Raw genomic sequence first — 16,507 nt, 5'->3', positions numbered from 1 at the left:
TTTTTAATAATTGAGGCGGGATCCACGTGAATTATTTTCACCTCCCTCCCCTCTATTATTACAGCAACTACTCCCTCACATTCAATTCACGCAATCAAACCTCACTCCCTCTGCATTTATACTATCAATTCCTCCGTAACCTCCCTAACATCAAAACCATTTTCATTTCTAATTCTTATTCATCATTCAATTCAGCAATAATACGGTTCAAGGCAATATTCACAGTCCGTTTACAACAAATTCCAGTTCAAAATTCTTCCGTAACAAGTCTACGGAAGATTATAACTGTCTAAATTTCCTAAATCGTCTATTATACTGTCAAAATTCGAACCTTACCGGAATCGATTGAAATCGATATATGTCAAAGAGGAGGTGACGCTGAAATCGGAACCGGTCAAACCAATCCATTCCGGCGACGAAATCGTACTGAGTCATGACCGAGTTAAGCTCGGGTCGTCACTCACTTAACCGAGTCTCGTCCGAGTTAGCCGTCCAGGAGCATCTTCGACCTCGTGCGAACGTAACCGAGCCACAACCGGCGAGAAACTCGGTGGCCGGATTTTTTGAGGTAAACATCGACGCCTTCCTACAGTTAAATCATCTTAATTTCAGCGTAGAAATACTCCCCAGTGAACGTAGAATAACATAGTAGAAGGAGAGAACCTAATTCGAACATTTTTATAACTCGACCCTAACCCTAATTTTCAAATTTAACGAAAACGGAGAAGAATTAGAAAAATCTAACCGTATGTACATGATCACGACAAGTTGATTGGTACCAGGATTGTGACGATTGGTGGCCGGAATCGCCAGAACCGACGACGAGCAGAGCGTCGGGCAGTGAGAGAGAAAGTCAGGATCGTGAGGTTGAAGACGATGTAATTTTGATTGAACCGATTTGGTTCAATCCTTTTTATAATAGAACGAACCGAATCTATTTTAGTGTTAAAGACTACAAGTTTGCCAACGCGTTTTCATCCAATCAGATTTAAGTCAAAGGTTAAATCGTCATTTCCTATTTTTAAAATCGGTTATGTCCGGTTCATTTCAAATCAATCCGGTTCAATTTCCGAACCTAAAGTGAAACCCTAAAAGTAATATTTTTATCTTCCGAACCTAATAAAATCATTTTTATTGGTCCCGAACCTACCAAATTTTAACAGTATGTTAATTATATTATTCTGAACATAAATATGTAAAATTTGGATTTAATGGAGATTAGATTTATTTTATTTTGATTTCTAAATTAATCAAGGTTAAAAGAAATGATTTAAATATAATTAAGTGTTTTTAAAATTATTTAAAGTAATATTCCAATGTATAAAATTTTAGAAAAATCATAATTATATCACTTTAAATTATACGGAATATTATGTAAATTCTTTTAAATATTTTCTTATTATAAAATATTTAATTGAATAATTGAACTAAGAAAATTAATTATAGATTATAATAAAAGAAATGATTTTAAGATAAAGATTAATATAGGATGAAGTAGATAAATGTTTTAAAAATTAAATTAGAGTTATTACGACGAGTGTGACGCGTAGAATTTAATTCGTGTAATCTTTCCAATAAGCATAAGTATGTATGATATTAATAATCGCTATCTCGATAGGTCGATAGATCGCGACGATACTAGTACGGGGACGAATCGAGGAGCTATTGAGGTGAGCGTTACTTTCATTTTATCTATGAATATATATTGATGCTTTATGAAATATATATATACTATGCCATATAAATGATTTCCGATTATCACACTGTATGATTTATTTAAATGTATGACATAGATATGTATTATAATTTAAAAACTGGAGAGAACCTTTATAAACCCTAAAAGAAAAGTTTTCTTTGCTTCTTAATGATTTAAAAGAAAATTTTGCTTGCGAAGAATGATTAATGAAAAGCGTGTTTTGCTTTCTTCTATAAATGCGAACCCAATGAACAAACGTTTTATTGATGATGAGATTCTGTCGACTTCGTGGCGACCCAATCCATGATGAGTACTAGGTCTTTGTGACCCCGTGTTGTGGTCTGATCAGATGGTACGGCTCTCCTAGTATATCTAGCTGGAGTTTTATTTGCGCCCTTTGTTGACGGGCTGATGGTATACTAGGATACTATAGTAGGTCGCCCCTATTGTCAGTTATCCCGATGTTTTCACTGATGGGGTTCGACGATTTTTAAAGAATGTTTTATGATGAATTCTATTTTCGGAAATAATGATGCTAGGCTTATTGATGACAAAATGATTTAAGATGTTTATGATCCAAACGTTTTACCTTAATCAATGTTTCAATGAAATGTTTTTCAATGTAAAACCTCACTAAGCATTATAGCTTACCATTTTCGAAAAATATATGTTCTTTCTCTTCAAGTCCATGAAAAAGTAAAAGTCCGGGCTACGAGGCATCGATAGGGTCCGCTTCCGCAAAGCAATGAAAGGTCACGACGAATAAAAGGTACCGACGGACACCATCCTCAATCCTCGCTAAGGTAGGATCGGGAGTGGGCGCCACATCCATGCCATCAAAGTGACAAGTGATGGAATGCCTAAGGTTGGAAGTTGCCAGAGTATTGGTTCGGGTATCAGGCAAAGATCACATTAACAAAATTGTTAATGTCTAGATTGACAGCGAAAATTTTGAGGTATTCATTGTAAAGGATATGGGACAAGATATTATTGTTGATATAAACAAAGTTCATTATATGGATTCTAGTTCCGAAAAACCTGTTGCAAGCTCTGGAGAAAGCCCAACTTTAAGGGATCTAATCGGCGAAAGTGTAAATGAAGAAGATGAAGTGCAATCAAGTATCCAACTTGAGAATGTAAACTCACCTGAACCAGAAAAATTTGAATTGCAGGAGTCCCAAAATGGAGTTACAGAGATACAGAAGAGTCATTTAACCAAGCAACAGGGAGAAAATACATAAATCTTAATAACACAACATCAAATAATCCAACTTTTATTAAGTCAGACCGAGAGTTTGTCTTTGATTCTCAGCCAGCTCAAAAGAATGCATTAACAATCCCTGTTCACTTGGGCTATGCCCCAGCTTTTTCCAACATAGAGTTTACCAACGTTTCGATTATGCAGAATCTCTTTTAAGCCTACTGGTCTTCTTGAGTAAGGAACTGAAGATTCATTTTTCATAAATTACTGAAAACTAAAAAAGTTCATCAAAATTCAAGATCAAATAAATCGAATAATTTAAAAAGGCTCCTCAAATTAACGAGTTTTTGGTTCTCGAAGAAGGTATCAGCAACAACAAGTTTTATTACGGGACAACTCATGATGTTCATATCGATCTATTATGCACCTCTGCATCTAGCATTGGGTAGACCTCATACAATAACTGTCCTAGCCCTACTGTATCTTTTGTTTCATTTCTTCTGGAACAATCACAAACACTTTTTTGATTATGGATCTACTACCAGAAATTCAATGCGTAATCTTAGCATTCAATGTGTATTCCTCAATAATCTCATTTTTCAATCATTCAACCATTTCATTTTACCAAGTTCAATGTTAGTCAGATTAGTCAACATTTATATGTTTCGATGCAACAACAAGATGTTATTTGTAACAAGTAGTTTTGTTGGTTGGTTAATCGGTCACATTTTATTCATGAAATGGCTTGGATTGGTATTAGTCTGGATACAGCAAAAAAAATCTATTAGATCTAATGTACTTATTCGATCTAATAAGTATCTTGTGTCAGAATTGAGAAATTCTATGGCTCGAATCTTTAGTATTCTCTTACTTATTACCTATGTTTACTATTTAGGCAGAATGCCGTCACCCATTTTTACTAAAAAACTAAAAGAAAACGTGCAATGCTTAGAAGATGACCAGATCAAAAAATGATCCTCACCAGTGAAAACTTTCCAAGCAATTGTCAAAAATCATCTCAAAAATGGCAAGCTCTAAGAAGTATAAAAGGATCCCTGTCTCAGGTGGTCAACCTTTTTGAATGGAAAACTTGAAGAAGAAGTTTACATCAAGCAACCTGAAGGTTTTATTATTTCAGGAGAAGAACACAAGGTTTACAGATTGATCAAGGCCTTGTATGGACTGAAACAGGCTCTAAGGGCATGGTATTCAAGGATCAACAACTATCTAAGGGAGAATGGTTTTGAAAGAAGTCCCCGTGAAGCTACCTTGTACACCAAGCTTCAGGGAAAAGACAAATTGATTTGTTCTCTATATGTTGATGATCTCTTGATCATTGGCACCACAGAAAAGCTTGTAGATGAATTCAAGAGATTGATGATGGCAGAATTCAAAATGACTGATCTTGGTGAAATGAAATACTTTCTTGGCCTAGAGATAGAGTAGACAGATGATGGAGTGTTCATTCACCAAAAGAAATATGCTGAAGAGATGATCAAGAAGTTCAATATGGAGGATTGCAAAGAGATTTCAACACCAATGGAGACACAATTGAAGCTAGAACGGACTAAGGCAGGTGAGAAATTTGATTGCACTACTTACAAAAGTATTATAGATTCCTTAATCTACCTATGTGCTTCTAGACCAGACTTAGCTTGTACATTCAATATGATGTCTTGTTACAATATTAATCCATCCAAACAACATGATGTGTGTGTAAGAAGAATTCTTAAATATGTGAAATACAGTTTGGAGCTTGGAATTTGATTTGAAAGGGGAGAAAGTAGTGAACTAATGACCTTCAATGATGCTAGTTATGCAAATAGTGAGAAAAGTAGGAGTATGAGTGGTTATTATTGTAGTTTTGGTTCAGGCATTTTCTGTTGGAGTTAAAAGAATCAAACAGTGGTGGCTCAATCATCTGCAAAGGCTGAATATGTTACAGTGAACTTGGCAGCAAAGCAAGCAGAGTGGATTAAGAGGATTCTCACGGATATTGGTGAACTGAAGCAGAAGAGAGTCACTATCTATTGTGATTCTAGTGCAACAATTTTCATGACAGAGAATCTTGGTGATGACCTAAGAACAAAGCACATGTTGGTGAAATATCACTATATCAGGGATCTTGTGGCGAAAGGAGAAGTTAAAATGGCCTTTTGCAGAACAAATTTCCAGCTTGCACACATATTCACCAAAGTTTTGCCAAAGTGGAGGTTTGAAGCATTGAAGAAGATGATTGGAATGTTGGCCCCTCTTAACAAAGGAGGAGCTGTTGAGTTAGCTTGTTTCGTGAGGCCAGCAATCTAAGATGTTATAGAAAGCCTAATGAATGACAGGATTGAGCAGAAAGGGAAGAAGAAGAGCAATGTAGTCAAAGTGAAGCTTGGAAAGAGAAAGAATGAAAATCAAGGAGCTGTTTTAGAAAGAATTGCTGCAAAAATATTCTTAGAAGTGTTTAAAATGAATTTCAGGCAGTCCGGGCTGAAACTGGCCACCAAAGATGGGCTCAGGTTCGATTCAGGCAATGCAGAGAAGAAAAAGAACATTGTTGCAGGATTGGACTCAAGTGCACATTATAAGGAATATGAGGATCTTGGTGTCACTCGTAGAAACTTGAAGGATGCTGAAGATAATTCTGAAAGCTTGTCGACTGAGAATGCAATTGACAATCTGTGGAACGATCGGCGATTAGTCGGAGCTCAGGCGACATGCCAAACTGTTCAGGGAGACGTCGGCTACAATACCTCTACGAGCAATTCATCTACAATTCCCCATAATCAAAACGCCCAATTTGAAGGTTAGAGTTTCTATTTATGGCAATGCTACAGTAATTTAGAACTTTCCTTTTTAGTCTGTCGCAGAATAAAACTAGGGTTTAGTAGTTCTTTTGTTGTAGTTGATCAAAGCAATTGATTCAAAGCTCTATATTCATTATAATAGATGATGCAAATCGAATGGTTAAGTCAATTTCATCAATTACATAGTAATGAATAATCTGCAAGCTTGATCAGCTATGTTCTTGAGTTTACTGCTAGAAATTGGGGATTTTGTATGTTGCATAGATTTCTTGTTCCTTTCAATTCAGTGAAACTATATTATGCATTTAGAAGTTGTAGAGAAGATTTCTGCAAGTTTTCAGCATGAGAAGAAGAGAATGACCATTGCCTTAGTCTATTTCAGTTTACAATTCAATAAGTTTAATAATCATTTTAATTTCTAGTTAAGTTATTGAAGAAGTGAAGATGTAGAATCATTTGTTAGAGCATTTAGAAGCTTTCTGTAATGGTAGACATCACTAATCATGCCTGAGACAGAAGTCAACTCCAAAGTCAACGTTTTGAAGCATTTTGAAGATTGATCTGTAGATTTTGAAGAAGAATAAATTTTTACAGCTGCAAGTTACCATGTCACTCAACTGAAGGATTAAAAGTTTTGAGAAAGAGTAGTGGCCAAGAAAACTGAGTGAAACCAAGCAATGTGGCATTCTATCACCAAAGTGGTCCCAAAAGCAAATCTGTTTTTTCTAGTTTTTACAGTTAGTATTTTTAATTTTCAGAAATTCATATTTCCAGTTTTATGATGTCTAGGTTTATGTTGGCCTGCTATATAAAGTCCTTAACTTATAAATTTTACTCTTCATGAGCTTTGAATAAAATCAAAAAGAGAAATTGAAAGTTCATCATCTGTTTTTCCAGTTTTAAATTCCTTTCTGCATTGGTACTATTAGGAACAACTAAAATCAACCCAACCTTAGTTTTTAGGATTTCCAACTCCCAAACCGTGTGAGGAAAACCCTGTTAAGTATTTCAATCATCAAATCTATGTTATGGAGGCAGTGATCATCGATTTCTTTCTTGAAGAGTAGATTCCTTTAGCTGCAAGTTTTAGTTCTGTTTGTTTCTTGTTTGGATAGAGTCTTGGTAACGTTCTTCTTGCTGTGAGATTGGTTCCACTCTGTCTATTAGTTCTCTGATTTCATCTAATTCATTTGAATCATCTTCAACTTCTGATATAGAGAGGTGCAATAACAGGGAAAAATTGACTCCTCCACAAGAAATAATTGTTTACGATCCGCAACAAGAAGCTGCTGAATTGATCGAGTTTGGATTGCGAAACAAATTATTTCTAAAAACATCCTACTGCACGGCATTGGAAGAAACTCTTGTGTTTTTACACCATCTTTGAGTATTTCAAAATCCATTATGTTACCATGGAATTCACGTGGTATGGGATTCATCTCAAAAAGAAAAACTCTGATAGATCTAGGCTGGTGCTATTTTGGGAGAATTCGATCGCAATATTCAGTACCAAAATTATTTTCAGGGGCAGTTTGCAAGTGATTTCAATGTGGTATTTTTTCAAAGAACAAAGAAGTAATAATATGTCGACTACTCAGTTTTTTGGAAATTCAAAGTGGTCTTGCAGGTTTTTCTCCCTCAAGTTTTGTTGATGATTGTGGTTGGACTATTGTTATCGAGCAGCATGGTCCTTCAAATGGATACATTTAATCAGATGAGCGCAACAAGGAAGGCTGGAATATTTTGTCGATCATTGGAAGTCATGATAGCTTCATTTTTCAATACCTGTACAAATTATTAAGTTTTTTCTTCATTGCTACATTAATCGGGTCTATGCCCAATCGGTAGTTAGTTTTTAGACGATGCTCTCCCTTATCACATACGATTCTCGCATAGAGTTTTATCCGACGGATTGAAAATGGCTGACTTAAACTAACCCGACTATCTTAATTATTTAATAAAACCTTTTTTGTTAAAAAAAAAAAGTGATGGAATGCGTCATGTTTTCAAAATTTATATATAAGTCTCATATTTATTTTTTTACATATAATTCAATACGTTTATGAAAACACCATTAATCAAATTTGTGTGGGTAATATTCACTTGAAAAGAATGAAAGTGAAAATGTTTGCAGCATAGCGCCAATACAGCCTTCAAAAATAAATACTACAGTAAAATCTCGATAAATGAATATTCTTGGGACTAGAAAAAAATATTCGTTTAGCGAGATTATTTATTTATCGATAAATGAATATATTATTCATTTATCGATAAATGAATTTTTATTCATTTAAATGAATATACGATCTGAAGAACTCGATGTTCCCGAAGCAGAAGTTGAAGAATTAGAAGAAGATATCGAAGGATTAACGGATGTCATTTCTAAATTACAATATAGAAATGTGATGGACGTCGAACATCTTTTGAACTATCCTAACGAGAATGATGTCGTTATGGAATTGCCTACAGACGATGAAATTATTGAGTCTGTACTGAATGATGAGAATGATCCAGAACCAGATGATGGTAGCGTCACACAAAATGTGTCATCAAAAGAAGCATATCAAGCAGTAATTACCTTACGGAACTACTTTCTACAACACGAGCAGAATAATCCTCAAGTTTTGCTGGCGCTAGGAAAAATAAAGAATGAGATGAATTTTGGTGGGAAAAAAAAGCAAAAAACTATAGACTCATTTTTTGTAAAAGAATGACTTATTGTATGAACATTGTTGCTTGAAAAAAAAAATCTATATATATTTATATATATATATTTTTTAAAATGTGATGATTATTCATTTATATTTACCTAGGATCTTTAAGGATTTCAAGAAAATTATTCAATAATGCATTTAGCGAAATTATTCATTTAGCCTCTTAGCCCAAGTCGGGATCGGGAAAAATTATTCATTTGTCGAGGTTATTCATTTATCGAACATTCATTTATCGAGGTTTTACTGTATCTCCATATCAAAAGATACAGTTTAACGTCATTAAAACCCACTTATTATATAGATAAAATATTTTAACCCCTCAAGTTAGTCTTAATATATGATTTCTCTCCTCTTAATTTCATAATTAATTTAACTCTTTATTTTCATAAAATAATATATTATTATCCTCCTTCCGTTAAATTTTTCAGTTATTTCACCAAATTTTGACAGTTAATTTTGTGAAAATACTATCTTATCTTTTTAAATATATCTTTATTTATCATTTTTCATATGAATAATAATAATTAAATAATTATAATTAAATAATAATTAGAATACTACATGGTTAATTTTTTCAAATTATAATTACATTATTGTTATATATATATAATTGTAGATTTATATTAAAAGTAAAATTTAAGTAGTGAATGAAGTTTAAGAAATTATATTTTTTAATCAAATTATGATATATGATAAATCAATTGATAATTTTATAATTCTAAATTTAAATATGTATTGGTCCATAATTTTTTTAATATATTTTAAGGTTAAAATCATAACTAAAATTATATTAAAAGGGTAAAATAGTATTTTTTGAAAGTTAACGGTCAAAATTTGGTCAACTAACTAAAAATATTAACAGAAAGAACTAATAATATATTATTTTATAAAAATAGGAAATTAAATTAATTATGAAACTAAGAGGGAGGAAATCATATATATATTAAGTCTATATTAAGTTTAAATTGAAGGGGTTAAATATTTTACCCTATTATATATTAGATCAACAGTTCTTAATTAGGTCTTATTATTGTTTCTTAATTCTAAGTGGGTTTTAATGACGTTAAAATGTACTCGTATTTAGTTGTGGATTAATGTGTGTACGAAATATATCTTTGACTATTTGTGTTCAATAGTAATACGCATAATTAACCCAAGCCCATGAAGTGTCTTTCTGCCACAAAATCTTTCAATTTAATCTTCTTATGTTTATTGATGAACGTTGTTGCTAAGCAGTCCGGATCCATTGCAATATCTCATCCCTAAAATATATACATGAACTTCACTAGCTAATTTATACTTATATACTACTTTATCATTATAAAATGAATGCCACATAAATTGTAATGTTCATGAAATTAAATTGACTATTTTTCCTATATATACAATAGCGAGATTTTTTTAATTTGTCTCAATTGCAATTCAATTACAATTTTTATTGTCAAACATGACGTTTTATTAACGATTAGTAATTTGACACATGTATATAAGAATTTTGAGTTTAATTAGGTTTCAAGTTACAATTTTAAGTCAATAATATTATTTTTTTTCTTTTTCTAATTAAAAAATCAAAATACAATAAAAACATAATGATTCCTAATAAAATTCTACCAATTACTTTTTCTTAATATAATAGTTTTATTCCTAATCAATTTCCTATCCATTATTTTAAAAAAATCCTAAACCAAAATTAGGCGCAAAGAACCAACCAGACTGGCCTAATACACTATATTTTTTCTATTTTTTTATTAAACAATTTTTTTCTAACAAAAATTCATTATTTTTTTTTTCTATTCCTAATTAAAATAGGCACATCTTCTTTTTTTCCTATTCAAGCGGGCATATTGTTAAAAAAATTATTCCTAATCAAATAATAATATATGTTATTTTTTTCTAATTTTTTTTATTAAATTATATTCCTCATTTAGAACTTTGAGTTTAATTAGGTTTTAAAATTATAATTTTAAGTCTATGATTTTTCCTATTCTAATTAGGAAATCAAAACACAATAAAAATATATTTCTAATAAAATTATAATACACTATATTTTTTTCTAATTTTCTTATGTAATAATTTTTTCTAATTAAAATTCATTATATTTTTTTCTATTCCTAATTAAAATGGGCACGTCTTCTTTTTTTCCTATTCAAACGGACATATTGCTAAAAAATTATTCATAATCAAATTAAAATATATATTATTATTTTTTTCAAATTTTTTTATTAAACTGTCATTCATAATAAAAATCTGCTATATTTTTTTCCTATTATTAATTAAAATGAACATATCTTATTTTTCAAACAAAATAAATTTTAATTCTAATAGGATCGTAAATTTTGAAATAAAATCAAAATAATTCTATTTGATTTAAAATTAATATAATTTTCTTTTGATATAATATTTGACATAAATTTAATAATGTTTAATGCAAATAATTACTACATAATTTTTTATAATATATACTTAAACTATTTATTTTTAAAGATACAAACTTTTCGTCCCACCGGACGGGCCCACTGACTAGTATAAACAAATTCAATTTTGTTTCAATCACTCGCCTCCAACTTCTAATCAACAACAATATGGCCAATATTAATTCTCCATCAAACTAATGCACTTCTTCCTTTACTACTTCTCGTCATTTTCTTATTTCTTAAGCCCATTTCAACCGGTAATAAAACCGGTAAAATGATCGATAAAATCTATCATAACGAAGATTATGGATTTTTTTGCTACAAAGTTTTCCACGAGAAGAAGAAGTCACCATCCACTGACATTATCGGTGTTACTAAGATAACGATCGATCAAGTTTGCTTTATTTTGAGATCTATTTCAGAGATTAATGAAATTTCCCTATCTTCAATTATTAATTACATCATCATATCTTCCTTCATCAATCCTCTTGAAATTAACTAAAGAACAAAATAAACTAACTATAGCTTAAAAATCGCATTTTTCATGAGATCCTTTTTATCTGTACATCGAGGAACTTTCTGAATTGAGAAACTTCAAAGGATTCTTCTTTTTCTTTCTATTTTTCAAATTTCAATATTACGAACAAATTCCAAGAAAATCAAATCCTTTTCAATATTCAATGGTTTTATTTGGTTTTAAATGTTTGATATATTCTTTTTAGGTCTTCCAACAGTCGAGAGTTTTTTATATTCACGAAGATCAGAGATTGAACGCTCGACCTATAAGTTAAGAGACGAGATGTTGAAATCCAAGATAAATCCCAGTGATTTTAATTGTTTGATATATAGTTCCAGCTTAAAATCAAATTTTTATTCAACGCATTATTTTATCACCGGTTCAATAGATTAATTACAGCTCTTTCTCTTTTTTTTTTTTTTTTTTGTAAGCTCTTTTCCACTTAAATTAATTTCACGTAGGCCGATTTGTACATATATAAATTTTTACACCTGAGTGCCTGACCTAACCAAGATGTCGTAAACAACAGAGATAATTTGATCGAAAAAAATGGAACATTTTTATTATGAGGACTAAATCGTAAGTTTTTCAATACTTGATGACTCAAAAATAATTATAATCATTATTCAACATGTAAATTACCGGGTAGAGACAAATATGTAACGGGTCATGAGTCATCCCCTTTCTCTAATAAAGATCTTCTCCTACTCCAATCAGTAGCAAAACCAAAACGACAAGTAAGAAAGAAGCGTCGAGTTTGGCAAAAATGGAGGCATTAGCTCCGATATCGATGGATACATTCAAGCTTGGATTCATCGGAGCTGGAAAAATGGCTGAGAGTGTAGCTAAAGGTGTGATACAATCCGGTGTGCTGCCTCCTAACCGTATTTCTACCTCCCACTCCGATCCTGACCGTTGGAGTCAACTACAATCTCTTGGTCTCAAACTTCTTCCTAACAACGACTCCGTATGCACGCCACGTGTTTGTATTTATGTGTTTTTGTTAGGATTGAGTTAATAATTGATTGATTGATTGAAAAACAGGTAGTTGAAGACAGTGACGTGGTGGTTTTCTCTGTTAAACCTCAAGTTGGTTTGTATTCTAAGACTCTGTTAAAAGCTTAGTTTGTGAAAATTGTTAGTTTACTTAATAAGTGTGTGATTGTGGGATGCAGTTAAAGAAGCCGTCTCGAAGCTAAGGCCGTTGCTATCAAAGAAGAAGCTTTTGGTTTCCGTAGCTGCTGGGGTAAGGTTGAAGGATTTGGAGGTTTGTTTTCTGACTTTTTAATTCATTGTTGGTTTTGTAACCTTTGACAGTTAACAATGTAGTTACTTAGGATTTATGTAGTTGGGCATGGTACTTTCCTGCATCTTATGGTTTGTTTGTTTGTTTGTTTGAACTAAGGATACCGGGTTGTGTGGCATCTGTTGTATGGTAGAAGCTTTAAATAATTACTAACAGTTTTGCCGCAAAATTCTTGGCCGACACACTAAGCTGAAATTGTCGTGGGAAAATTATATGAAAAGCTCTTAGGAAGATAAAGACAATAACTGGATAACAACAAGAAAAGACCAGGAAAAACCCTTTGAACTTTCATTAAATTCTGTTACGTAGGTAGCAACACAAGTGTTTGTGTACTTTTTTTGTCTGTTCTACTTAAAACTGCTATTCTCTGCCATTATTCATAGTTTATTTTATCAAAAGTAAAAGAAGTTTCAAAGGTATTGTTTTATGTTTCATTTCTCTTTTCTCTCTTTCTGGAGATGTTAGTTAGTTGACTAAATTGTTTTATTAACTACTTTCGTCCCATTCAGGAATGGGCAGGTCATGGCCGATTTATCAGGGTGATGCCAAATACACCTGCTGCTGTTGGTAAGGCAGCTTCAGGTAATATCTCCCTCTTTTTGAATGCATTAACCTTTAATCTGTACTGATCTCAGTACCTTGCAACCTGTCATTATGTTTCTTTAAATTTGATAGAAGTTTCGGCTTTCCATCTAGAAAAACAATGCAAGATGGATTTTAACTTTTTACCTTCTCTTTGCTCTTGTTTTATCACTCACTATTCTAATTTTCTATCTTCTGCCAACTTCCATGAACCTCAGTTAACCCTAATGGCCATCCGTGTCTTCCTTCAAGTTTCTGTCTTTTTTTCTCCAATTTTCTATCATCTCTGAACCGTGAAAGAAAATTCTGATACTAGTTGTTGAAGTGATGCATGGTACTGTTGTTGGAGAGTCTACTTTGAAGACTATGATGCAGAACTTGATGCAAATGGCTAAAATATATTCTGCTTCATATGATCACCATCATTCAAATGACGGATGGTGACCAAGGATTTGATTTTATCATGCCGATATTGAATTGCCAAGAAAATGATATCTTTGTTTCTTTTTCGGATGATTCCTATGTTTTGCTTCGTCAGTGTAGAAAAACCATGACATATTAGCATCCCAACATTGTAGGAATTGCATGAAAATAATACATTTCTCTAAACTAGTTGCATTCTTGTAGTTATGAGCTTGGGCAGCGCTGCAACAGAAGAGGATGGAGAGCTAATTGCTAAATTATTTGGATCAATCGGCAAGATTTGGAAAGCTAATGATAAGTTGTTTGATGCTGTCACTGGTGTGAGGTTCGTAGCTGCGTTAAAATAGTGACTTTTTGTCTGCCAGCTTTGGTTTGGACCGTATTTGTAGAAATACATGAATTTTCATGAATTTTAATTACCAATGACTTGCCAAACTACAGTATATGAATTTCAATTACCAAGATTTGCCTTTTTCATCATCAGTGGAAGTGGGCCTGCTTATATATTCCTCGCAATCGAAGCCTTGGCTGATGGAGGAGTGGCAGCAGGATTACCTCGAGACCTAGCATTAGGTCTCGCCTCTCAAACCGTAAGTCATTTCTGAAATGTACCAAGTTATAGTTATTTATTTTTAGCATAGTATTTTCAATGTTATCGAATGCACGTTCGCATTCAATTGTATCTTCAATAACACATTGTGATTAAATTCAACTAATGAAGTTGGCAAAATTTGATTCTAGTTAATTTTTTGGGTAAAAAATTCTATGTTGCTTGATTCTACAGGTACTTGGAGCAGCAGCGATGGTTACAAAGAGTGGAAAGCATCCAGGTCAGCTGAAAGATGATGTGGCATCACCAGGTGGAACAACAATCGCTGGCATTCATGAGTTAGAGAAAGGGGGATTCCGTGCAACAATTATGAATGCTGTCGTGGCTGCTGCAAAACGTGGCCAAGAACTTTCACAAGCTAAGTGATAGCCTCAATATTTTTCACTAGCCAAGAACTATGTAGTTGTGAATGAGGTAATTTAACATTTTTTACCGGCGATGATCTGATAACATCTTACATTACTCGAGCATTATATACTGATCTTAGGATTGCTGATTCATGCATGAAATAGCTCACGAGATGGCTAGAATAAAATGTTTGATCGTCCTTTGTTTCTTCATGTTGAACGTTTTGTTTATCTTCTCTTGATTTTGTGATGGTTATGTCTGGTAAATGGGTCATGAATCTCGAGAAAATGTGCAAAAATGTAAATAACACAGATGAATTTAACATGTTGGAAAATTTGAAGAATCGACTTTTCACATTCTTGGGTTAATTTTTATTTGGTTTTGGATGTGATTAGTTCTTCAATTGCCACTCATGAATGGTTAGTTTCAGTCTTTCGATCTGATAATTGAACCAACCGACCCTGATTGATTTCAAGCTAGACTCGATTTCAATTCAACAGGAAAATGGTTCGTGTTTCACGTAGGAATATCATTTTGGAATCCAGCGCACGTAATATAGATAAAGAAATACGTAACTGTATGTCAGAGTTACTTCAGTTTGATGTGTTTGATCATCATGTGTAAACTTAGTAGAAATTAAGTTCACAAATCTGGTTAGTAACGAATCAGCCTTGAACGAATTTAAGGCCGACATCTAGATTTTGAGTTTACAACAGAATTTCAACTGGTATTGTCGCGGGTTCGAAATCGATCCAACAATTACATGAGGAACTGAGCTGAACATGTTCTTTTGTTATATCCAAACAGAATCCTTTGGAGCCGCCACCATTCAAACAAATGGCAATGGCATGTGGACATGGAAGGTATTGATTCGATTAAGTGGTTTGATTCAACAAGGAGCCAACCTTCTTTTGATCATGTCTTTGAATTTAGAAGAAAGATCGAAGGAGTTCAATCTCTCTTTCGCGGTATCGAGTCGAGTAAAGGCTGCTACGATCCTTTGTTAGTCTCCATCGGCCCTTACCATTACAAGAAACCAGAGTTTACCGAAGGGAGCCGAATCAAGATCAAGATGACAAACCAGTTTGTCCAAGACAGTGGAAGACCAATCAAAGATATGTACGACAAAATGGTCCAAGAGATTGAAGACGCCAGTAGGGAATACTATCCTAGAGCAGCCTAATTCATGGAAACTTTCGTCGACGATATCGATAAATTTCGTCAAATGATGTTTGTCGAGGGCTGCTTCGTCATCCAGTTCATCTACTGCTATCTCCAAAATCCAGTTCACTTGTCGATAATGTTTGATGTCACCAAGCTCGTGTTGCGGGATTTGTTCCTCCTCGAGAACCAACTCCCTTTCGATGTCCCCAGGGAGTTTCCGGGAGGAGCCGAAGAAGGGATGAAGCTTTTGTACGATTTCATCTGGGGACATTTCCTCGCTATTCGGAATAAGGCATCAGGAAAACATGGGGACAAATGTGAACCCGAATCATCATCCTTAAGTCATGATCATTTGCATCTTCTCGGTTTGCTTCACTTGCAACTCACAGAATGTACATCCCAAAATGTTTGTGCCGCAATTGGTGAGCGATTGGTCTTCCTTCCGCTCGGCAAAGGAGCTTTCAACGGTAGGAATTCCTTTCGAGCCTAGTCCAACTCGCCATTTCACCGACGTCAAGTTCCTACTAGGATATTGCTCCACGGAACTCAGAATTCCTCCGATAACCATAGACGACTCAACCGGGTCACTCCTGCTGAACCTGGTGGCTTATGAAGCAACCCCAAGTTTCCACGACGGCCAAGTGGTGACTTCTTTCGTAATTTTCATGAACGCTTTGATCGATAACCCGGAAGACGTCCAGGAGCTACGATCGAAAGGAATAGTCCATAACCTC

At 33.5% G+C, this 16,507-nt stretch overlaps 3 protein-coding genes across 3 annotated transcripts; all 3 read left to right on the top strand.

The window, feature by feature from the left end:
* The first annotated feature begins 433 nt into the window (after window positions 1-433).
* Window positions 434-3,872, top strand: LOC139883352 (putative protein TIC 214 N-terminal part). Its single transcript, XM_071867539.1, has 4 exons — window positions 434-568; window positions 783-878; window positions 2,632-2,832; window positions 3,261-3,872. The coding sequence occupies exons 1-4, from the start codon at window positions 434-436 to the stop codon at window positions 3,870-3,872; spliced, it is 1,044 nt and encodes a 347-aa protein (XP_071723640.1).
* A 4,117-nt stretch (window positions 3,873-7,989) lies between these two features.
* LOC139883350 (uncharacterized) lies at window positions 7,990-8,409 on the top strand. Its single transcript, XM_071867538.1, has one exon. It carries the CDS (start codon window positions 7,990-7,992, stop codon window positions 8,407-8,409), a length of 420 nt encoding a protein of 139 aa, XP_071723639.1.
* A 3,697-nt stretch (window positions 8,410-12,106) lies between these two features.
* On the top strand, window positions 12,107-15,792 carry LOC139883349 (pyrroline-5-carboxylate reductase-like). The gene is made up of 10 exons (XM_071867537.1): window positions 12,107-12,307; window positions 12,385-12,433; window positions 12,516-12,607; window positions 13,156-13,228; window positions 13,856-13,976; window positions 14,136-14,241; window positions 14,436-14,623; window positions 15,005-15,028; window positions 15,110-15,229; window positions 15,417-15,792. Exons 1-10 carry the CDS (start codon window positions 12,107-12,109, stop codon window positions 15,790-15,792), a joined length of 1,350 nt encoding a protein of 449 aa, XP_071723638.1.
* Window positions 15,793-16,507: the final 715 nt, after the last annotated feature.

This window comes from Rutidosis leptorrhynchoides, unplaced genomic scaffold (assembly GCF_046630445.1).
Source record: "Rutidosis leptorrhynchoides isolate AG116_Rl617_1_P2 unplaced genomic scaffold, CSIRO_AGI_Rlap_v1 contig386, whole genome shotgun sequence".
Taxonomy (NCBI): domain Eukaryota; kingdom Viridiplantae; phylum Streptophyta; class Magnoliopsida; order Asterales; family Asteraceae; genus Rutidosis; species Rutidosis leptorrhynchoides.
This window is presented reverse-complemented; position numbering and strand designations above follow the sequence as displayed.

Bases quoted from the DNA above. Each gene is read 5' to 3' on its own strand.
- LOC139883352 (XM_071867539.1), top strand. From the start codon at position 434: ATGACCGAGTTAAGCTCGGGTCGTCACTCACTTAACCGAGTCTCGTCC. The intron at 879-2,631 runs GTAATTTTGATT...GTTAATGTCTAG, and splicing joins ATCGTGAGGTTGAAGACGAT to ATTGACAGCGAAAATTTTGA. The intron at 2,833-3,260 runs GTAAACTCACCT...TTCTCGAAGAAG, and splicing joins CAAGTATCCAACTTGAGAAT to GTATCAGCAACAACAAGTTT.
- LOC139883350 (XM_071867538.1), top strand. From the start codon at position 7,990: ATGAATATACGATCTGAAGAACTCGATGTTCCCGAAGCAGAAGTTGAA.
- LOC139883349 (XM_071867537.1), top strand. From the start codon at position 12,107: ATGGAGGCATTAGCTCCGATATCGATGGATACATTCAAGCTTGGATTC. The intron at 13,977-14,135 runs GTTCGTAGCTGC...TTTCATCATCAG, and splicing joins GATGCTGTCACTGGTGTGAG to TGGAAGTGGGCCTGCTTATA. The intron at 15,029-15,109 runs GTTAGTTTCAGT...TCAATTCAACAG, and splicing joins TCAATTGCCACTCATGAATG to GAAAATGGTTCGTGTTTCAC.